This window comes from Salvia splendens, chromosome 1 (assembly GCF_004379255.2).
Source record: "Salvia splendens isolate huo1 chromosome 1, SspV2, whole genome shotgun sequence".
Classification (NCBI taxonomy): domain Eukaryota; kingdom Viridiplantae; phylum Streptophyta; class Magnoliopsida; order Lamiales; family Lamiaceae; genus Salvia; species Salvia splendens.
The window spans coordinates 32,676,615-32,700,988 of NC_056032.1; the positions used below are offsets into that span (position 1 = coordinate 32,676,615).

Sequence of the window (24,374 nt, forward strand, 5' to 3'; positions counted from 1 at the left end):
CAAATTAAAGATAATTTCATAAGGATTCTAACGAGATCTCACTTGCATATGTTCCGATGTAAAAATTTGAAAAAATATCAAAAATTTTCAATTTTTTCGTAGAGCAGCAAATGTCAATATAGTATATAAAATATGTCAATATAATACATGTAGAATGTCATTGATTTATTCATTCTTAAATCAATGTGTTGACATTCTCAAAGCATTGTGTAAATATTTTCAAAACACTATGTTGACATTTTCATCCAAAACCCTAATTTGATAGTTTTTTTTATCTTTTTCGATTTAATTAATAAAAATAAAAAATTACACATGGCAAATTTTAGACCACTGGATTTCTAAAATCCCATGGTCTTAAATTAGTTGTAGTTAGCAATTAAATGATGAGTTAGTTATTGATCACTCTCTTTTATATATATATATATATATATATATATATATATATATATATATAATCCTATATATAGGGTATATATATATATATGTTTTTTTTCGGTTTTTTGGGTTTTTCGGGTTTTATGTTTGGTTTTTTTAGTTTTTCGAGTTCGGTTCGGTTTGGATTTTGAACTAAATTCGATTTTTTGATTTTGGTTCGGTTTGGGAAAAACCGAATTGAAACCCGAATGCTCATCCCTAATCTAAAAATCTAAAACAAGGAGAGAATATGGAGAAAATGAAGAGAAATGAAGGAGATGTGCATTTGTGGGTCAATTATCACAATGAAGAGTATGCCTATTTATAGGCAAATTTATGCTGCCGTTGTGGACTTTAGGGACTCTTCGGTATCGATGATGGTTGAGCCGCTATGTTTGAAGTCACGTTGATTTAATTTTTTACTCATAAAGGAGAGCAGCTCTATAGTTTAACTATTCCGTAATTTTTAAGAATGATTTAGTTAGGAAATGGTTCATATTTTTCAGGAATGATTTAGTTAGGAAATGGTTCATATTTTTCAGGGACGAGATGGATGAGGTATAACAAAAAATTATTTATAGTTTCTTCAAAATGATGAATAGCTTTTGGGGGCATAATTCAGAAATAAGAGCATCTCCAATGGCGGACGTCCGGTCGGACGTCCGCGACGGGCGACCGGGACGTCCGCTATTGTGGCGTCGAAGGTCGGATACGGACGTCCCGTGAGGACGTCGGGTGTCCTCGGACGTGCGGGCGACGGGCTGGCGGACGTCCGCCATTGTGGAGTGGGTCGGACGTCCTAGTGGGAAGGGCGATGGGAAGGGCGGATTGTGCAGGGGATGTCCTAGTGACGTGACAGTGGGATGAGAAGTCCTAGTGACGTGGCAGAAGCTGTTTTTGGGATGTCCTAGTGAATGTCCGAGTGGGACATCCGCCTACTGGAGATGCTCTAAGAACCCAACGCTAGTTCGGGGCATTTGGCCTTTTGTGAGCGGGCGGGGTATTTTAACTATCTTAACGGGTCGGATCCTCCCGCGGATCGCGGCGTCTTCGTCAAGAAAAGAATATCACTTTCTTAAACTATTTAATGGTCCTACCTAATCCGTATAAATTGTCGCCGATCATTGAGTGAGGACACGTGATTTTTTTTCTTCATCAAAAAAACGTCTGATTCTCTCTCCAAAAACACTTGAGTTCGAACAATGGCTGGTGTGCCGATGAAGGTCTTCGGTTGTTTTCTCGTTGCTCTGTGTCTACTTGTACCGTTGATTTCCGCCAAGGCAGCCGATGTTAAATATTGCGGTCTGTTTTCTTTTCTTCTCCCGCCGATTTGAATAATCGCTCACTCCAGAACTTCGATTAGTTGACTTCTTTCGTTCACTTCAGTTTCTGTGCTTACAATTTGATCTGCTCATTGATTCTGAATTCCTGATTTATTCCTTTTGTTCGTCGTGTTTTGTGCGCTTTGGTTTTTTCGCCTAGGGTTTTTGGATGGTTGATCTGATTTTATTTGTGCCGATTGTACCTGAACAGTATTCAATCGGTGATGTGGAGGTTATGATCATGCCTGAGTAATTATTTTTTGTGAAATTAGACTTACTTAATTTGGATTGGACTGTATGGTCGATTCGTTGACCAAGAGAGAGGGAGAAGGCTAGAAAAAGAAGTTAGATGTAGAATTGATCACTCATTGCATGTTTCTGTGGTAGTGTATATCTGTAGCCTTAATTTGCCTATTTTATGGTTTGAAATGTCGGCCTTAATTTGCTCCTTGATCTGTCATATATTGGTGCTTGCGTGTGCTTATTGATTACGTATTTAGAATTCACAAATCAGAGCAAGGTTTCATTTAACTGATATACTCCTAATTGGATATTCTCTCGCATTCTTTTAATTTTTTCTTTCTTTCTGGGTAATGTGTTTCAGATAAGAAGGCTAATTATATTGTCAAGGTGAATGGACTCGACATAGATCCGTATCCAATTTCCAGAGGCTCGAATACCACCTTTGCAATTTCTGCAACTACTGGTGATTGCTTATTCTACATTCCTTCACTGTTTATGATGATGTACTTTGATAAACATAATTTCTTGTGCCGACTTATTCTATTAATTTGTTTATTCGAAAGTTGCTCCTGCATACCCTCCAAGTTCTTCCTTAAATGGAACTGATCCCTAATTAAAGGATGCTAGTAGCTTAATTAACTCCAAATTTTGTTTCATGCCAACTGTGATTCAGATCTTGACACAGTTAGTTGTCAAGCTGATTATATCGCCACTGATTCAGGGTATAGGGGAAGGTAGATGGGACTGCAATTTTGACCATCTCTTTATTTTAGAATTAGTTTGGCCATCTTGTTGTGTTTAATTGTCTAGGGATCAAGAATATTGGATGTGTTACTGCGAGGATATTCATGGATGGTTCTATATCTTTTAATGATGTTTGCGCATATATAAACCAAATGTTGGTTGTCGGTTGTCCTTCATTTTTTAAACTTGTGTGAAATAACTTGGATTAACTAACATCCTTCTTCCCCATGCTCCTCTGTAAGAGCTGTCCACATCTCCGTAAGCTGAAATCTACATACCTTTTACTAGTCTTCAAATGTCGACGTCACACAGTTAGTTCTATTGAGTTCAAAGTTTGAGAAATGATTATTTAATGCAGGTCAACCAATAACTGGCGGGAAACTCGTTATTGATGTCTCGTACTTTTGGTTTCACGTCCATAGTGAGGATCGTGATCTCTGTAAAGATACTTCATGTCCGATCGATGTCGGTGATTTTCTGGTCTCTCACTCCCAGGAATTACCTGGAATCACCCCACCTGTGAGACATTTACTCTCTATTCCTCCTGAGTTTCTTATTAGACAACACATTGACCTCCTTTAAGAGGTGGCATGTATATGTTGAATGATCCTCAATCCAGTAGCAGCATCAAGTTCTAGAACACGTTTGTCATGAATACATCTAATTTACACGTTTTATTATGTTTGCAGGGTTCATACACTCTTACAATGAAAATGGTGGATGGGAACAACAATCAGTTGACGTGCATTACTGTTGACTTCAGCATTGGTTTCATTGCAGAAGAGACCTTGGCTGTTATGTAAGCTCGAGAATGTTCTCAGTACTCCTATCTTTCCCAGCCTTTGCCTAATGTATATAAGACTTGTTTTTATGTATCACGTCCGAACCCTTTCACCTTTGAGTATCTAATGCATGTATTCCGACAGTGACAATAATCTCTCTTCCTCGCTTGGCAATGATTTTATACTGGTAATCGGTGGTGTGACCACCCAAAATACCATAATTTGCAGTAGGCATCACCAAAATTGGTGGCTGGGGAACTCATCAAATAGATAAACAAAAACGACTAAATAAATAATGGAAATCAGTAACAACATTGTTATGTCATTCAAATCTAAAAGAAAGCTAATAGCTAGTGAATGAAAGACACATTCAAAGTGGGATACAAAAAATGCTATCACCTTATACATTACTAGAGACAAATTGAACACAATATGCGTACACCAAGATGAACTTCAGTGTAGATTCCTAATCCTATGATACAACGTAGTCAGCACACGCCCCTCTTCGAAGGATTTTTGAAGTTAGCTATACACCGTAGTCAGATATACATTTACCAGATTCAGGCTGCAACTTCAGGTATAGATACATCAACCTCCGTTGCTTGAGAAACGAACGCTGGCTGCTGCTCCAATCGCGTGTAGTGAAACTCTATCTGCAGCCGGTGATGAAGAGGAGTCGACATTGACAGACCTTTCTTCACATCTGCTTCCAGCTCTCTGATTGGGATTGCAGCCAAAAAGTTCTTTATATACTCTTTGCACGACTCTTTACCGTGAAAGAGAACCTCTTCATCCTTCTCCTCCGACCCTTCCTTCAACTTAGCTGCCTGCACGTTTGAGTCAACGGGTTCAACTGACGCAGCAGTAGCACATAGCTCGCCAGCAGATTTTTCTTCACGTGATTCATCACCATTTTTTCAGGTTATTGATAGTCGTGTTCCTGTCGAATTTCAGGATGTAAGCTTGATTGCATCCTTCGTGCAGACGCTCCCCTAAAGTGTCGATGATGTAGTAAGCATCTGTCTCGACCTTGAGGACGAAAAAGTGATCGTTCCAGCTGACTATGAAAATCGGAGCTTCACCACTGGTGGAACTCTCTGGCCTGCTTATCTCGTCCCAAATATCATCGAAGGACATGGCACCACGCAGAAAATCAAAATTTTCCCCTTCTACACAATCAGGACTGAAAAAACCAACAAAGGAACTCCTGGGAACGATGCAAAGATCAAGGATTTTCGTATGGAGGACTGTCTCTAAGTCGAAGTGTTTGTCGGGAAAACGCTCCTTGTAAATTTCATTCTCACAAAGATTTCTCCATTCCAAGGATCCATATCTGATCAAACTATCAAACTGCGACTTGATGGGCATGAGGCTGCGGTTGTTCTGCAACCAATCAGCAATAACAGCAACAAGAACCGTACAAGCACTTTCTCCTGCAGCACGCTGATCAATCGAAGCAAAAAAAGACTTGCGTCTGAATCTTCATGCGTCCATCCCGGCTTGTTACTTCTCTCTGCTCCCAGACTCCAACAGCAAAATTATCATCGCCAAACTCAGACAATGATGATCGATTTGCATTTGGATCCTCGTCTATTCTTTGCCACTACAACCAAGATGCACAGCAATACTCAGATTTTTATTTTGATATATGAATCAGAGTGAACATTGATTTGCATTCGAATCATCTTGTGGTTTACCACAAACAAAATATCAACTCAAAGGAAGAAAGGTGCACAAGATTCATTACCTTTGGAGAGAGAGATTCATCCGAACTAAGCTTCCTGCGGTCAAAATCTATATCATCTCCACCTTCTTCACCGTTAGCCTTTTTAAGTAATGGTTCGCCTTTGGCTTTAGGAGATCGGAAACTCAGCTTCCTCTTCTTCCAAGGCAAAATACTACGTTTGGAGTTTTGTATCAGTGATAGCTCCAGAGCTGAAGAAATCGAGTCCTCTACAGGAGGGCAGCCAACATCTGATCTCTGGCGGTGACTGTAGTAAACCCAATCTTCAGCATCATAGCTGGTAGCACCAGAATAACATGACACACCGGCATGATTAGCATAAGCCAGTGTTCCGTAGCTAAATGACTTCCTAACAGCAGTCCTTTTTGCCTTCATCACATTCCCCTTCCTCAAATTCATCAGTTGAGTCCAATTCACAAGGGTAAGCATATTCGTCGTCCTCACTCTTAGAGAAGTACCTGCCTTCGCTACCCTCCTCTTCATGGCCGGTCTTTCTAGGCCTCCGAGTTGACACATATTCAGTAATGAATTTGACCTTCCTGAGAGCAGCTTTAAGTGCAGATACCTCCTCGTCTTTATCCATAGAAGAAGCTTCTCCGGGTGCTGAAACGGGCGGAACATGCAATTCGGGGACCAACTCGGCTGATTGCTGTGCACCTTGAAGTTCTAGCAAGTCGAGAGATACCTGCAGATTTATATAAAGATTGCATCATCTATATGGTGGGCAGGGAAGGTGATGCAGGGAGGCATTAGTGCAACAACCATTTTCAGCTTAATGATGGAGTTAGTGAAGAATATTCAAGGTCAAGCTCTTACTGGGTATTGGAGAAAGTGGATGACAACAATCATTATTAAGCATTATGATTTGATTATCTTTCATTTTAGAGTCACTTAGTGGAGTCCTATATAATGTTGTGTAGAGGTGGGAGAAGGGAGACATCGTTGAATACAGCATTGAACGACAATTAGAACTGAGGGTTTCCTAGTAGGGATGAGGGATTTCCGTTGAAAGGATACTTTCTTATTTCCATCATACTTGTTTCAGCCAAGCTATCATGGTAGCAATGCGTTACGCTACTTATGGCAACATATTATCAAGAATATACGGTCCACCCGCCTTTCTTTTTGCATCATAAGGGACAACTTAGGAAGCTATGATAACAATATAGTGTTAATCATTAAGAAGTTACTTACGAAGAGAGAGGGATGGTGATCGACCGCGATGTTGGGCACAATTAAAGGAATTTTGACTACGCAAAGTTCCTCCTTAGTCTTTGAAGCATATTCATCAATATTTAATGTCCCCAAACCTACAACTGAAATCTTGTTCTTTGCACCTTGATTCAACCCCTGATAGAAAAGATAAGGCTTTAATGCTCACAAACTAGATAACAGCTTGAAAGAAGAGAGAGCAGAAATTGTTGGTACAAAATCACTCGCCAAAGTGATGCCTTATGGCAAAACTATTGCAGTGGTTTTACTATAGTGTTTGAGACTATTACTATCAAGATCTTCTGCATCATGGTTCAAGACTACAAGACTCATTTTTCAATTGTAACCACATAAACTGTGGATATGTGAAAAGAAAAACAGAACCTCTTGCACATGTACTACAAGAAAATAAAATAACAGCAAACCAGTCTTATTAAGATAAGAGGTAAAGGAATGATGAATTGAGCATGGTGATCCAGTCCATTATCACTGTTTCATTGACCAAGCATGCTTAGCTACTAATTGGGGGAAGGAATAAAAAATTACAGTTGGCAAGGACCATACATTTTTCAGAAAGGTTTCTTCAAGGAGTAAAAATTCCATGATCCTTCCATATCAAGTTGGCATGGTGATTTGGTATACCTCACCAATAATTTATTGACAAATAAAAATAAAAAAAGCCTTTCATGCCATATCAATTACACACCAATTCAATAAAACTTAACTGCACAAAATAAACGTAATTATGGAAAGTAACATTTACTACTATTAAATATTGAGACATTCATATAGTAGGTCCTACAATATGTAATTATGTATGTATATTGACTTCTTAATGTAATAATATTTCACGTAAAAAAGTAATCATATTACATGTCAAGAAAAATAAAAATCACATTACAACTCTTTGATAGTACTATTTTAAAATTTTATTAATGAGACCTTTTTTTCTTATTTTATATTTATGTATATTCAAAAATTTTACACAAATAAAATTTATGACTATAACTAATATAGTATTTTGTTAGCATATTAAGTAATCAGTTATGATTTTCAATATTTTCTTATTACCATGAAAAAAATATCAAGAAATATATTGAAAGTTATTGAAAATATAAAAAATTATACTTAATTAGTTGCTTAAGACTTGGATTATGATAAGAAAATATAATATTATAGTCATAGTTGTTATTTGTATAAAATTTTCGAATATATATTTAAATATAAAATAATAAAAAAAGGCCTCACTAATAAAATCTCAAACTAGTACTATCAAGGAGTAATTTCTTTCTTTACATAAAAAAATAGTATAATATGATTACTTTTTTATGTGTAAATATTACTCCTATTATATTAAGAGGTCAATATACATATATATGTCTAGTAATATTGCACGCCTATTCTATTTGGTAATTTCCATAGTTAATAGTGATATAATGCTACTTTCCATCCTTGGGAGATCAATTTTGCTGTTTTGCAAGTCACTGAGGTCAGTTTCTTCTTTCACCACTTTCTTTTTTATAATGATAATGTATTTTTTTAAGGATTAGTGTACTTGTTAAGTTTCTTGGGATGCTATTGTGTGTTATCACAATGTAAATGAAATTGCAATTTTCGGTCTTCAAATATTGATTAATGCCGGATGAAGAGGAGAATTTGTATGATTGTGGTTAATTAGAATATCAAGGAGCTCTTCATTCATCACTGAAAGTTTAGACTCGTTTCAAGGAGTTCTTCAATTTTCTGGTGACGGTTTTAACTCGTGTCAAGGAGCTCTTCAATTTTCTGTTGACAGTTTTAACTCGTGTCAAGGAGCTCTTCAATTTTTTGTTGGCAGTTTTAACTCGTGTCAAGGAGCTTGTCTAAACAGTTTTTACTCATATTTAGGAGCTATCTTAGATAGTTTTTGCTCGTATCTAGGAGCCATCGTAGATAGTTTTAACTCATATCAATGAGTCATCTTAGATAGTTTTAGCTCGTATCTAGGAGCCAAATCATTTTTTTCTGATTGGCAGTTTTTACTCGTGTCGAGGAGTTTTTTCCTGACTGACAGTTTTTACTCGTGTCGAGGAGTTTTTTTATCTATGACTGACAATTTTGACTCATGTCGAGGAGCTAATTCATACAGTTTTGACTCTTGTCGAGGAGCTAATTCAGACAGTTTTGACTCATGTCGAGGAGCTAAATCAGACAGTTTGACTCTTGTCGAGGAGCTAATCTAGACAGTTTTTGCTCTTGTCTAAGAGCCAATTCAGACCATTCTCGGTCCATTCCAGCTCAAACTATGAGCCCATTCATTTCTTTTATTTCTTGAGCTCAAACTCTGAGCCCATTCATTTCTTTTATTTCTTGAGCCTAATAACCATTAGGCCCAAATTTATTTCTCCTTTTTGGAGACCCTAACAATGAAGACGTGAAACCATCAGTCTCATTTATGTTTATTCATGGGTCTTTTCTCGGTGACATACACTCCAAACATGCTACCTCCGACGAGTAATCGCCGAACTATATGGAGTCTCTGCTCCGTATGTCATTCTTTTCTGACAATACTTTTAATCGTCCATCCGAAGTCTGCTCATTTCTTGACGGTGAGAATTCTCCAATCACTCCTTCAACCCAGTTTCTAATTCTCAACAGCCGACGCTTCGCGGCCATTGTGCGTCCCCCATCTCTGTGTGGCGACACTATCTTCTCCCATTTAGTTTAAGAAGGCATCATCTTCTCTTATTGGCTTTGGCTTTTCCCGCGGTTGTTCCTTTAACATCATCTTATGGCAATGGGTTCTCAACGTCCTCTCGACGACATCCCATTCCCACCAACTCTTCACAACGGCTGTGTGGCGGCGGCATTAGCTCTCTCCCCCTCGCTGCACAGACGTTGGCTGCTCCGACTTCGTCCTCGGCAATTATCTCCTTGATTCGGAGATTGAATCGTTTGGCAGTGGCTGATATCTCCCCCTCGGCCAAACTCTTCATCCATTATAACATGAGTCCGCAGCCTCTCACGAATGTTCTTTTCTCCAGCCAACTGATCTCTTTTCGGTGACTACTTCCATAGTATCAGCTTTCCGGTGACATTTTCTCCCACTGTAACGGATTCCACTTGAAGCCGACACAAGCTTCTCGGCCGAACAAACCGATGACTCCTCTGTTTTCTTCGATTGGAGACTCGGGCTGCTACCTTCACGGCAACCTCTTCCCACTGGTTCTTTCCTATGTTCGAAGAGGCAGAGAGGAATTGTTCGGAGGGTACTTCCTCTCCCCCTCTACCGGACAATTTCTGAAACACCATACCAATATCTTGATTTCGTCTTGCAGCAAGTATTAGCTTCCGAGCCGTCTTTACATGGCAGTAGCAAGTGTTATCTCTTCATCACCATTATCTGTTTCCGAATCCGTGGGGATTCTTCCATCTAGGTTTACCAATTCATGTCAGCTTGGATACAACTTCCTTATTATTCAACTCCAATCCCTGAGTGGTATCGGTACAAGCAGACACCAAACTTCTGTTATCACTTTGCAGTAACCAGTAGTATCCATCCAATTTGCAATCTTTAATTGCTCTTTCTCCTTCAACCGGTCACCAGGAAGCAGGCAGCAACCTCTCCAGTCCACCGTCCCACCACCGTGAGCTCTTCTCAATGGGATACTTCATTCTCTGTGGCCATCTTCTCGGCAGCCTTCAAGGCGCCCATCTTTGGGCTCTCGATCTCTACGACGGGTAATCGATTCGCCGCTTCTGCCAGCGCCCGCCAGCCTTACTTCTCGCCGCTGTCCGCCATCGGCTGCTGGAGCTCGCCGAGGTCACCCCGTTGCTGCTGTCCGGATTAGTTCGGGCAGCTGCTGCCCGCCGTTCTTCGTCTTGGCAGTCCCGTTTCTTCCAAAACTTGATAGGAACTTGGAATTGTTTCTTCTGTCTTGATTTCTTGAACAAAAAAATGGGGTGGAGAACTTTGTAAATTGTGGGAATATAACAGTGGTGATTCCTCCACAAGCAGAATATTTGGTGCAACTGTTTGTGATATTTGGGTTTAAGAACTCCGATTAAAAGGAACCCTCTCTTTTTTTTTTGGTTTTGAACAAACTAACGAAGGATCGTTAGCTGCTCTGATACCATGTTAGAAAATACAATGATGAAAATAAAAGACTATTGCAAAAAGTAAAAGACGGGGAGAACTTCAAAGACTACATTGTCAATGACTTGAATTCTCTTCTCTCCATGGTTACACAACTATATATAGACTCTAATTCTAGCTAAACATGGAAAATATATTCTAATTATACTAATATCCTTTTTATTTGATTTTCCATAATCTTTATTGATTTCCTTCTTTATTCTTGTCATATCTTCATCTATTGCCTTCTTGTTCTCCAATTAATTAATTTCATTATTCCAACAGTACTTGCCTGCACCCTCGCACACCCAATCACAGCCCTCCAGCTTGTGCACAGTGAGCCTCACCTCAAATTTCCTGCAGATCAGAGGGGGCCACTGGCGGATCTAGGTGGGGTCGAGCGGGGTCGGCCGACCCCACCACCGGCTAGGTAAACTGGTAGATTTGGTCTTTCTAGGTCTCTCCTACCCCAAGGTTCAGACGCTCTGACCCAACGACCATTTTCAGAAGACGATTGAGCAGGAAGATTGGAGGAAGATGATGACCTGAGTTGCAGAATGAAGGCTGGGAAGATTGAAGAAGACGATGCGAATTGGGAATTGGGATTATAGGTATTGCCATATTGGTAATAAATGGATATACAGTTAGTCCATTACTTTATTCTCTAATGAGCCCAAATTTTTAACATGAGCCAATAGAAAATGTAAAAGTAAATGACACTAGCAATTTGTCAACCACGGTTATATCTAAAATTTCGTTTTCAAATCCTAATAATATTCAGTCGAGATGAATAATTACCATAAATATATTTTAATATTATACTTTCACTGTCCTTTAATATTCCATCCATATGTAAAATATTGTCTATTTTTGTCATTTACATCCGTCCGCGAATTATTGTCCACTTTGTTTTTTTTCCTTTTAGGTAAATGAAATATACTTTCCACTAACTCATTACAATCACATTTTATTATAAAATTATGTGGAACCCACATTCCATTAGTTTTTTCCATTCACTTTTCTTTACATTTCTTTAAACCCGGGACGAGTCAAATATGAACAATATTTCACGGACGGATGAAGTATATATTTCACTTTGACCTGCACAAATTATAAGAAATATAGAAGAAAGTGAGTAGAAAATGTTAGTGGAATGTTGAGTCCTTCCATTATATATTAGTTTTAAAATAAAATACGAGTGGAGTTAGTCAGTATAAGTATAATTTATAGCCAATTGTTCCACCCTTTAAAGTGGCTACGAATCAGCATGAAAAATAATCATCATGTCCACTAATGGATATCCTTGGTCTAATAAAAAAATATGGGGTTTATTAGTAATTAATATGGAACGTTCTAAAATGGAAAATTGAAACACGTAATAAAGGATGATAGATGAAAGTAGTATTTATTAGTAATAAGTTCGACCCCACGATAATGGCTTTCTGGATCCGCCATTGGAGGGGGCCATGGCCTCCATTTCATCATCTTCACCACCATCGACTAGATGAGTTGAAACAAAGTGGGGATTTCCGAAAAAGATTCCTCTTTTTTGAAGAAACCATCAAAATTTTGAGCTAGGGAAGAGAGAGGAACGACCAAGATCTGTTGATTGTTAATGGAGTAGTACAACGTTGGATGTCGAGGTTTCCTGACAATGTGGATGAGAAAGAATTGTACTCCAGTTTCTAGGACAAGATTCAAGAACTCTATTCACGGCGAGATGAGAGAGAAAGAGAGCCGTTATTTTCAAGGCTAGGCAAAGGAAAAATGAGAAGCGGGTACTCCTATGCTTTAATGTTTATCTTTCTTTTTATGAAATTTTTTTATTTATAGTACTTTATTATAAAATTAATTATATAAAAATAATATTTACATTTCGTAAACCTTTTCAGTTTATATTTCTTTCTTAAAATTAATATCGAAAAAATGGAAATTCTAATTGTCAACGTATAGAATATAATCTTAGGAATAATTATACTAAAATCACAAAAAAAGTTTATAAAATTTTGGTAAGTGGCATGATATCTGAAAATGATATGTATAATCAAGACTAATTGGGTTGTATACAGTAAAATTAATATGTGATCGCTATAATGTATAATCAAGAAAATTAGTCATATCTATAGGATGTCAATATTTAATTAATCATGAGAATTTTAGGATTATGTTTAAAATCAAACATGATTAAATGCTAATAGAGTAAAAAATATGCCATCGAATAATAATGACGTTTGATGAATCTTGAGTTGTGATAAACTTGTATTTCTTCATTTTGATTGACTTGTTGATATGGTTATTGCGAGTTTATAGCTTGAATTTTGTACTTATGAACAATTATGTGATGTTTTTAGAATGTGCAAGATAACATGTGAAAACGAGCTAGAATGATGATTTTTACTCAAGGAAAAGTGAACAAATGAATAAAGTCAAAATGTAAACAATAATCAGCCTACCAAGATGATCTCCAAATGCTATTTTCTGACAACCATTCTCTTCATCTTCTAAAGATCTTTGAGTGGGTACTTGGCACGCTTCAATCAGAGTGTGGTAGAGAAAGTTATGGTCGTTTTACGAAACACTACGTTGTCTACAAACTTCCACCCGGACGGGTCACTTTGGCCAATATTGACCCGAACGGGCCGATCTCGCAAGCTTTGGAGATTTTAGAGAGATTGACCCATTTTGGCGGAATCTCAGCTGTGAACACATAAAGAAAAGACACGCATAGGGTTCATTCCATTCCACTCCGAGCTGCTAGCGCACACTCCTGCACACCTCAAGAACGCTCTCGGACACGAAATTGATGAGTGAAGACTTTGAATCGAAGATTGAAGTTTCCACTCTGATTATTCATCCCTTCTAGTATCTAGTTTGCTATTTCTTACTATATTTTTGCTCAAATTAATTGTTTTAAACTTTAATTTAGCTAAGAACATAAGAAGCTAAATCATCTTTGTATTATTCTTGGTGAAGATGCATTGACTTTATTATTATTTATCTCATTAATTTTTTCTTACTTTGCTCGTGGTTGTTTGAACGGAAACTTGTATCTTTTTCATTCAATTAATTAGCTACCTATTGAATGTGTTAGAGTTAGTTAAATTAATCGGGAGATGGGATAATTAACCTAGAAATAGGTTAATTCACGTATTGATCAATAGAACTCCGGAGAGTTGAGGTTTTGTGCGTGGTCTTTGTTTCTAGTGAATTTGGGAGTTAGATGTTAGGCATTGGAGGGGACTTTGATCCCAACATCTAATTAACGGAAATCATACCTCATGAGAGTGTTTAATCTAATTAAATTACCAACCTACAACTCTAGGGACATCCAAAAAGATAAGGGGAATTGATTAGATTATAGTTTGAATTTGTGCATTGGATACTAGAATTCTAGTATCATCTATGTCATCCTTTTCATATCATATGTAAATGCTCAAGTTTCACTTGTGTTAATTTAATTTTGTTTAAGTAGTTGATTTTGAATAAAAACCTATTTTGAATATTCTTGATAGTAGTTAAGATTGGTTCATGGTTATTAGGCAGGCACATTAGTCTCCGTAGGATACAATATTCTTGCTTGTCATTGTTGCATTAGTCTCATACATTTCAAGTTGCTTAAGTAGCAAAATAAATTGAGTCCAACTGGTTGAATGATTTAACATATATAAGGATAGTGTATGATGGGTCATGACATTGACCATCTAATTTAAGATTTTTAAAATATTTCAAAACATTTTAAAACATGGAGTGTTTTAGAATTCAAACGGTTTCTTATAGTATTTGAATTTCTAATTCATTTACCTATTATTATCTTATATTAACAAAATTTTAGTATATACGTATACTCCATCTATCCCATAAAAATATGGGCAATAGATATGGCACGAGAATTAAGATAAAATTGGTAAGTAAGAGAGAAGAGAAATGGTATGATAAAGTAAGAAAGAAGAGGAGAATGGTAGTTAAAGTAGTGTTAGAGCATCAACAATGGGGCGGACGAAGATAGATCGCCTGACGCTATCGTCCGCCATTGTGGCTCCGCGGACGACGGACGATGCGTCGTCCGCGGCCGACGCTTAGTCCGCGGACGAAGCGCGGAAGATAAGGCATCGTCCGCGTCATCGTCCGCCCACTGTGGGAGACGCGGACGATGCAATGTTGTTTTGTTTTTCTTTTTTAATTTTTTAAATTTAAAATTTGTCTATTTAAACTTCGATTGTCATTCCATTTTCATACGAACATTTCTCGCATCAGTTCTCTCATCTCTCACACATCCCTCCAAATCTCACAAGCCAAAATGAACCACGACGACGACCGGAGTTCCTCGGAGGACGGTAGTTCGACCTTGACTCGAGCCTTAAATGCAGTCGTGCACAACGCAATGGCGGAATGCTTAGCCATAATGCAACGCGAGGAGGCGGAGGCGGCGGCGGAGCAGATCCCCAGGCCTATTCGACGTCAGAAGTCTGTCCGACGCGATCACGCCGCAGCTCACGAACGTCTAGTTGCAGACTATTTTGCCGACCAACCACGGTGGGGCCCGGCTATTTTCCGCCGTCGGTTTAGGATGCCTCGTTACCTTTTTCTCAGCATTGTCCAAACGTTGGAGTCCCGTGATGAATACTTCCAGTATCGAGAAGATGGCATCGGCAGACCCGGGCTTACGTCGTTGCAAAAGTGCACAATTGCAATCCGCTAGCCGGCCTACGGCACCAGCGCTGACATGTTCGACGAGTACCTCCACGTCGGGGATACAATAGGCCGCAAGTGCCTGAAGAGATTTTGTAGGGGAATTGTGGAGACATACAGCGCCACATATTTGCGAAAGCCGACGGCTGTAGATTGCCAGGCCCTAATGAGCATGCACGAGACGGTGCACGGTTTTCCTGGGATGCTAGGGAGCGTCGACTGTATGCACTGGGAGTGGAAGAATTGTCCGTCGGCGTGGAGAGACCAATTTACTAGTGGATACAAGGGCAGCCACCCGACGATAATCCTCGAAGCCGTCGCTGACTATCGGCTCTGGATCTGACATTCTTACTTCGGTGTAGCCGGGTCGAACAACGACATCAACGTCCTCAACTCATCCACCCTCTTCGTCGAGCAATGCAACGGCAACGGCCCGACAATCGAGTTCACTACCAACAGGCGCCAATACCACATAGGGTACTACTTGGCCGATGGCATATACCCAAAGTGGCCTGTTTTTCTGAAGACGACCAGCTGCCCAATGGGTGAGAAGAGAGTTTTATTTGCGCAAAGGCAGGAGGCGGCGCGGAAGGACGTGGAGCGGGCATTTGGTGTGCTCCAAGCACGGTGGGCAATAGTGAAAGAGTCGGCGCGTCTCTGGTTCAAGGAAGTCCTCGTCGATGTCATGTATGCGTGCATAATCTTGCACAACATGATGGTCGAACATGAAGGTATGAGCATCACCGATTGGACCGATGACGAAGGTGCATCTAGCTCCTCCGGCACGGCGACCCCGCCCCCCGATCAAGGATTACCGACGGGCTTCAATGAGGTTCTATCTAGACAGGCCTCAATGCGCAACCAACACGACCATGCGCAGCTCATGAACGACATGATTGAAGAAGTGTGGGCCCGTAACTGCCGTCACTGAGTTTGAATATTTTTTTAAAATCCGTATTGTAATGTATTAATTTTATAAATGAAATGAAGGTTTTTCCCAATTTTTTTAGTTATTTAAATATTCAAATAGTTAAAATGCTTAGGGCGCGCCTTAGGGCGCCCCATTGCTGATGCTTTTAGTGGATAGTGAGACATACATTATTAAATTGATATAACTTTCCAAAAATGGAATGCACATATTTTTGTGGGACGGACGAAAATAGAAAATGCACATATTTTTATGGGACGGAGGGAGTATTAAATAAAAATAGAATATTATTTTTAATAATTATTTATATTATAAAAATAATTATTGAATTGCCAAATTAATTGTTATACAAGATAAAAGAATAAACAATAGTGCACCTAGGTCCAACCCATTGAGCAAGCTCATATGGTTCCGGAATAGCCTTATTCAGGTTGCGGGCTAATCAAGTTATAATGTTATCGGGCAAAAAAATTTCAACCATAACCTTCTAAATTTAACAAGCTATTTTGGCGAGCCTATAGGTTTCGGACTGCACTGACATCCCTAATTACGAGATATGGTTGGTAACTAGTGGCAATTTTTTAGATTTTACTTTTATTCGTTTTTTATGGTTTCTAAATCATTCATTCATATTTTTGTTTTTGTTTTTATTTTTGTTTTTATTTATTATTTATTTACAATAATATTATATAAACTCAATAATAATTTGTAACAACATATCACTAGTACTAATAAATAGGAGTACAAAAATGAAGAAACGTGTGAAAAAGAATGATGTAGTTGCACTTTTGCTTGTGCCGTGGAATCATATCTTCTGCGTTTACGCGTTAGTTTGTTTTCAATTTTATTTGGAAGGTCGAGTGTGGTACTACTTGCATATCACAAGTTCACAACTATTTATGCGTTTACCCTTATGTACGTCTCACAATAAAATAAATGCAATTATTAATGTTTTACATTAATTGCATGATGTATTATCTGAAATAATGGAAAGTTCAAACTTTCATGAACGCATCACCTAAATTTCATTGTGACATTTTGTCTAGTCAAAACTCCAATAGACGGCAATTTAGAGTGTTCAATCAAGAAAGGCACGTGAATTCTTGAAGAAAGAAAAATTTATACATCCTATTTTCCAATACGTACATTGACCTTCCTATCATGAGAAAATATTGGCATGTACTCGTTCTCTCTCTGTCCATAATTTAAAGAGCCACAATTTTGACTTGGTATGAATTTGAAGTTTTTGTTTTTATGAAAAAAGTAAAAGGAAAAAGTTAATAGAATATAAGTCTCATTTTTTAGTTAATTTTATAATGAATTATGAGTAAAAAAATAGTACAATATGGGGTCTAATTTTTAATATTAATTTTATAGTGATTTGTGAGTGCAAAAAAAAATAGTAAAAAGTGGAGTCTGCATATTGAAAAAAAAAGTAAACCATGAATGTTTTAAATTGGTAAAATAGATCTTTAAATCGAACGAAAGGAATTATGGAGTAATATAGATTCGCCAAGAGTCTAACTATTCGCAATAAATAACACGAACAAAACATATGTACTTACATGAAAAAACAAAACAAAAAATATTTGTGAAGAATACAGCTGGGTGGAAACATACTCCGATGGAATCACTGCCGCAGCCGGCTGCCGCTCATCCTTGATATCATTATGCATGCAATGCTGACGCCTGCGCCTGCGCCGGCGCTCTCTTTATATATTTACAAATCATAGTATAAAGATATATCCTTTAGCTAATAGCTACCGGTGTACTATTTCAGAGTCAAGCCCATTCTTTCTTAGAAATAGTCTTAATTATAGTAATATTTACGCTTTAATTAAATATTCAATACAGAACTAGGTCTGTTTTGATACATATGATATCTAATTCAAAGTATAATAGCGAATCAGATCACTTGTGTTTATCCAAAAGTGAACATTAAATGATATTTAATGAAGGCGTAGAAGTTTAGGAAAATAAACTCCAAATTACGAAAAATAGCACAGACAATCCGGTCTGAATTATGTAACGTCTTGTGGTTTGGTAATTTTAGATAATTACACAAATTTTCAGATAATTTATAGTAGTAGATAATTACACAAATTAAATCCAACGCGTACGTGCAATTTGGAAAGTTGAAACATTGTTTCTAACCGTAAGATCTCTATTTAACATTCGCGTTTATTTCAAGAAAAGTGTGTGTTTCGACACATTCAAAACCCACGGTTTTCACACACTTTCTACGTTACAACATATGACGACTTAAATATAATTCAGCACTTGCCATTTTTCCTCTATTCCACACTTTCTTTCCTCCTCATTTCATAATCTTGCCACCTTCTCAAATTTCCACTTTTCCCCCTTTGAAACATTCACTCTTTCACTATCAAATTTTTTTTATTATTATTTAATTAGAATTCTCGAATTCCATATATACGCTGCATTTCCTGTGTTCCTGTTCAGTTGAAGAAGCGTTACATATGAGGCTTGTGAGATCAAATCCAATCAGTTGAATTTAACAATTTCCATCACAATGGGAAACAATTGCGTTCACGGAAAAATTGACGATCACGGCGCTCTCTACGGCCTATTCTGGCCGTCTAAATCACGAGAAGACAACCCCACCGTTAGTCAAAAACCGATCAAAATCGAAGACGAAGCTGTAACAACAACAACAACACCTCCATCTCCGAAGAAAGTGACGATCGATGTAAAACAAACGGAGGAAAAAGTGTTCATGATCGTGACGGAGAAGCCGAAGCCGCCGCATAAAAAGGCTAACGCCGTGAAGAGGAAGATGAGCATAGGCCTCGAGGTGGACTCTGTTCTCAAAACCAAAACAGGGCACCTCAAACAGCGGTTCGATTTAGGCGAAAAGCTCGGGCACGGCCAGTTCGGCACCACGTTCCTCTGCACCGAGAGGAAGACTGGCAACAAATTCGCCTGCAAATCCATCGCTAAGCGGAAATTGGTGCAGAAAGAGGATTTAGAAGATGTGAGGAGAGAGGTCGAAATCCTGCACCACTTGTCCGGCCACGACAACGTCGTCTCCATCCAAGGAGCGTATGAGGACGCTGTCGCGGTCCATGTCGTGATGGAGCTCTGCGGAGGCGGGGAGCTTTTCGATAGGATCGTCCAGAGGGGGCATTATTCGGAGAAGAAGGCTGCGGAACTTACTAGAACAATCGTAGGTGTGTTGGAAGCTTGCCATTCGTTGGGAGTTATGCATAGAGATGTGAAGCCGGAGAATTTCCTGTTTGTTAATGGGGCTGAGGATTCGGCTATGAAGATCATAGATTTTGGTTTGTCTGTTTTCTTCAAGCCAGGTATGCTCAGATTTTCAATTGGTTTTGAGGAGGTAGAGTTTTGGATTGGTTAGTTAGTTGATTGATTGAATTTAGGGCAAGTGTTGAGTGATGTGGTGGGGAGCCCTTACTACGTTGCACCGGAAGTTCTGTGCAAGCGATATGGTGCTGAGGCCGACGTGTGGAGCGCTGGAGTTATAGTTTATATCCTTCTCTGTGGAGTGCCTCCATTTTGGGGTGGTGAGATTTTGATTTGCTCATGAGTTTTGGTTTGATTTGCTCATGAGTTTTGGTTGATTTCTGATGCTTTGAAGTTTGAAATGGTGCAGAAACAGAACAAGAGATATTCAAAGAGGTTTTGTATGGTGAGATTGACTTCTCATCACATCCGTGGCCTAACATCTCAGAGAGTGCAAAGGATCTTGTGAAAAGAATGCTAGTAAGGGATCCCACAAAAAGGATAACTGCTCATCAAGTTTTATGTAAGTACACATGTTTGGTTAGAAATGTGAAGTGTAATGTTGATTGAGTTTTGAATTTGTTGCAGCACATCCATGGGTGCAGGTTGGCGGGGTAGCTCCAGACGAGCCTATTCACTCTGCGGTGCTGAGCCGGATGATGCACTTCTCCGCCATGAACAAGCTCAAGAAAATGGCTATAAGAGTATGTGACATACTATCAAGATAAATGATAGTACTACTCTACTAATGTCTTTTGTTTCAGTAGTAACGCTTGTGTTTGTATCGATGCAGGTAATTGCAGAGAATCTCTCTGAGGAAGAGATTGCAGGGCTAAGAGAAATGTTCGAGACAATAGATTCAGACAACAGCGGCTACATAACGTTCGAGGAGCTCAAGGTAGGCCTAACAAGATACGGAGCTAATCTTGAGGAATCGGAGATACATCGTCTGTTGAGAGCTGTAAGTAATGAGACAACACATGGAAAGTTGGATTCTCAAAGCTCGAAACACTAACACGTCTTAAACTCTGTAGGCAGATATTGATAACAATGGTGCCATAGACTATGGAGAGTTCATCGCAGCAACGTTGCACATGAACAAAATCGACAAGGATGATCATCTCATTCGTGCATTTTCTTACTTTGACAAAGACGGGAGTGGATACATAACGCAAGACGAGCTTCAACGAGCTTGTGAGGACTTTGGGATTCAAGATTTCAAGCTTGATGAAATTATTCAAGAAGCAGACCAGGATAATGTGAGTGCTACATTTTGTTACAAATATTTGTTGGGTTATTGAGTTAGTTAGATATGGAATTCGACAGTAACATGTTGTGATGATTTGGTGCAGGATGGCCGAATAGATTACAATGAGTTCGTGGCTATGATGCATAGAGGTAACACAGATTTCAGTAACAAAAAATTCAAGAATAATTTTGGTGTTGGATTCAAGGAGGCAATGCCAGTTTGTTGATAGGAAATATTTTCCTTTTTTTCTCTTTTTTTTTTCAAATTTAAAATTACTTTGTGTAAGTTATACAGATGGCCCAACAGGTCCAACACCATATTCTTTCAGTTTACAAAATTAGCATTGTTTTTGTCTGTTAAATTTTGTAATGCAACTGTAGCCCTTCTAATTCTAGTACATATACTTTTCAAGTAAACTTTGTTGGAATTTAAGAATAGCTTAATTGGGCTAATGCGATTAGGCACATAGTACATTTTTTGAAAGCGCAAATGGACCTCGAAATGCGTCTTTTTCTTTTTGATTAATCGTTAGGAAATTATAATAGGAGTAATAGATAATACTCCCTCAGTCCCACAAATAAGAGTCATATTTTGTCATTTTAGTCCGTCCCATAATAAGAGTCGCACTTCATTTTTTATCATAAGTAGTAAGTAGGTCTTACATTCATTCCACTCACTTCACTCACATTTTATTATAAAACCAATGTAAAAAAGTGGGTCTCATATTCTACTAACTTTTACAACCATTATTCTTTACATTTTTAAAATCCGTGCCCACAATAAAAATGACTCTTATTATGAGACGGATATAGTAGTACCTAATTAAAGGCTACAAACATTATACACATACTATATTTTTGCTCTTGCATTATTTAGAGCTCCCAAATGCATTTTTGCTCTTGCATTATTTAGAGCTCCCAAATGCATGTCGCTTCACAATAATAAGAAAAATAAACGTCGATAACAATAGTAAGTAAAAACCGGATCATCGAAATTATCGGCAATTATTAATAAAACTCCTACCATTTTGTTTATTATCAAAATCAAGAATAATAGGAAATAAGGCATGATCAATATCTCGGTTAATCTATTATACATCTTCATTTATAGAAAATTCAAAAACTAGGAAATCTCATACGGTCATACCCAATTTGACACTCGATTACCCAAACTCTAATATAAATGAGAAAATTCCAATTTCAATCAATAATAATATTCATCCGTCAATAATATTTCATCCGTCCTGTAAAATAGTCAAATTTTCATTTTGTTCATCGACTAAAATTAGTAAGTACATCATTTTTTAGGGAATCTTTATCAGCACTTTATTGTTTTTTCAATCTTTAACTTTATTCACTTTTCTCTTTCTTACTAATTTAGACTAGTGACAATCAATAATGAGCTTTTTTGTGAACAGAGGGAAATATCTCAGAAAAAAAAAGTGCAAACCATACCTGATGTGAATCAAATTAATAAGCCTTTATTTTTCCATGGATGTCGTGGATATTATATTTTTTTTTTCAAACCCACAATTCTGTAAACTCTGCACATAGGCTGAGAATGATAAAAACGGAGCTCGAATGAAATCGAAGACGTGAAACTGAGCCCAGAACCTTACCCATGGGCCGTGAGGTTCGTCACTATACTTCCCACTGTCTGCGGTAAGAAAAAGGCATCACAGATTATGGGGATAAATATTTACTAAACACCAAAAATTTATGATGAAAGCAATAATTGTTGTTAGGTACTTACTTTGTTCATGTACTTATCTTGATTGGAAATTATTACAGTCATCCATCATCACATACAACCAAAGAATGCGGATAATTATAACAGCACAAAGTTGTCAAATATGTGCAATTAATGCATAATCTCAGCGGGGTTTGTCCAAATCGCCTTAGTAATTTTCACTTCGTCCCATAAAAATATGAGCAATTGATATGACACGGGAATTTAAAAAATTTTGGTAAAGTAAGAGAGAGAAGAGTAGTTAAAGTAGTATTAGTGAATAGTGGAACCCACATTATTAGTAGTGTTCAATTGTGGCATAAATTGTAAATAAATTGATATATATAGTTAATAAATTGAGATAACTTTCTAAAAATGAAATGCACATATTTTTATGGGACGAGCGAAAATGGAAAGTGTATATATTTTTGTGGGACGAATGAAAATGGAAATTGTACATATTTTTTTTTGGAGTGAGGGAGTATTATATTAGTGTGATTTTTTCTAGGAGTGAGGGAGTATTATACCAGTGTGATTTCCGTAATCAACAATAATTTCATCCCATTGTATGATGGTCGAAAATGGGTCCACTCCCATTTGAATTTAGGACATCGCTGATGTGTATAATGATGGTGAAATGTAGTAATTGTGGTAAATTGGTAATTGATTAGGAGGAATATGAATCCTATGCTTGTACATATTTACTATTTTTGGTTGCTGAACCTCTAACATCATCCAATTATATTCTTAATCTTGTGATAATAGATTTGTTGGGAATCCCACATATACTTCTATCTATGAGTGAGAAATATTTACAAAACTTATTGGGAATCCCTCGTATACTACTCCCTCCGTCCCGGACTACTCGAACGTTTCCTTTTTCGGCACGGAGATTAAGGAATGAGTAATAGACAAAGTCAAATATTACGGCTGTAGGTGATAATTTTTACTAAAAATGGAAAGAGTGCAAATAACTTGGGACGCCCAGAAAGGAAATAAGTGCAAGTAGTCCGGGACGGAGGGAGTACTATCTATGAGTGAGAAATATTTACTAAACTTATTCACACGACGTTAAAATTTTAGTGTTTCGGTAAAGTAAAGTAAAGTAATTGTTGCCGACTTATCTTTAAATATAGAGTGAATTATAAAAATGGTTTAAATATAGAGTGAATTATAAAAATGGTCTCTGGACTATGTGTTTATTTCGCTTATAGTCTCTGGACATTAAAAATATCGTCAGACATCCCTGCACTAAAGGTTTATCTTAAATTTGGTCATTTTGCCATTTTTTTATATGAATGTACCTTTATGAACATTTTTGGGCAATTTGGTCTTTTTACACTTTTAACCTTTTAAATCTGATATTATTTTAGTGAAGTACTAAATCTGATATTACTTCTCTCTTACTTTTTTCCCTTCTCTCTTACTTTACCAATTTTACATTAAAATCCATGCCATTCACAAATGCCCTATTTTTTGTGGACGGAGGGAGTAATAAATAGTTAAAGTGGCGAAATGGTAAAGTAAGAGAGAGAATAATGTTTAGAAGACTCTTTTCAACATTATTCTCTCTCTTACTTTACAATTTCTCCACTTTAACTATTTATTATCATTTTTATAAAAAGAGCGCACAAAAGTGACCGGGACCCCTAATGGCGAACATAGGGAGTATTAACTATTGAAATTATCAGTCCTATACTTTTTTGTCTAATAAAAATAGTTGTATATGCTATTTTCATTTTTCCCCTGCTGATGAGGCTCGTTTCATGCATGTGTTCTGTGATAAAACTACACTCAATTTTGAAATCTAACTTCTAATGGTGAGCCAGGTGTGTGTGAAGTCCGCCATATGTAGAGAATGAAAGGAATAATTGGGCGGACGAACGGACCAAGGAGGGGGAGTTAATTTGTTGCGCAAACGGTTTAAGTCAGACTATATGG

The 24,374-nt window shown here is 37.7% G+C and overlaps 2 protein-coding genes and 1 pseudogene across 3 annotated transcripts; 2 read left to right on the forward strand and 1 right to left on the reverse strand.

Annotated features, from left to right (window-relative positions):
- Positions 1-1,527: 1,527 nt before the first annotated feature.
- On the forward strand, positions 1,528-3,658 carry LOC121747394 (putative phosphatidylglycerol/phosphatidylinositol transfer protein DDB_G0282179). Its single transcript, XM_042141430.1, has 4 exons — positions 1,528-1,716; positions 2,341-2,442; positions 3,082-3,242; positions 3,413-3,658. Exons 1-4 carry the CDS (start codon positions 1,617-1,619, stop codon positions 3,524-3,526), a joined length of 477 nt encoding a protein of 158 aa, XP_041997364.1. The 5' UTR covers positions 1,528-1,616; the 3' UTR covers positions 3,527-3,658.
- An 89-nt stretch (positions 3,659-3,747) lies between these two features.
- Positions 3,748-9,752, reverse strand: LOC121774195 (annotated as a pseudogene).
- Positions 9,753-18,490: 8,738 nt separating this feature from the next.
- On the forward strand, positions 18,491-21,121 carry LOC121747404 (calcium-dependent protein kinase 26-like). 2 transcript variants are annotated; one of them, XM_042141441.1, is made up of 7 exons: positions 18,491-19,518; positions 19,594-19,737; positions 19,827-19,979; positions 20,045-20,160; positions 20,250-20,417; positions 20,491-20,715; positions 20,809-21,121. In XM_042141441.1, exons 1-7 carry the CDS (start codon positions 18,726-18,728, stop codon positions 20,929-20,931), a joined length of 1,722 nt encoding a protein of 573 aa, XP_041997375.1. In that variant the 5' UTR covers positions 18,491-18,725; the 3' UTR covers positions 20,932-21,121. The 2 variants fall into 2 exon arrangements, with proteins under 2 accessions (XP_041997375.1, XP_041997383.1); XM_042141449.1 differs by lacking the exon at positions 20,809-21,121 and having other exon boundaries at positions 20,495-20,665.
- Positions 21,122-24,374: the final 3,253 nt, after the last annotated feature.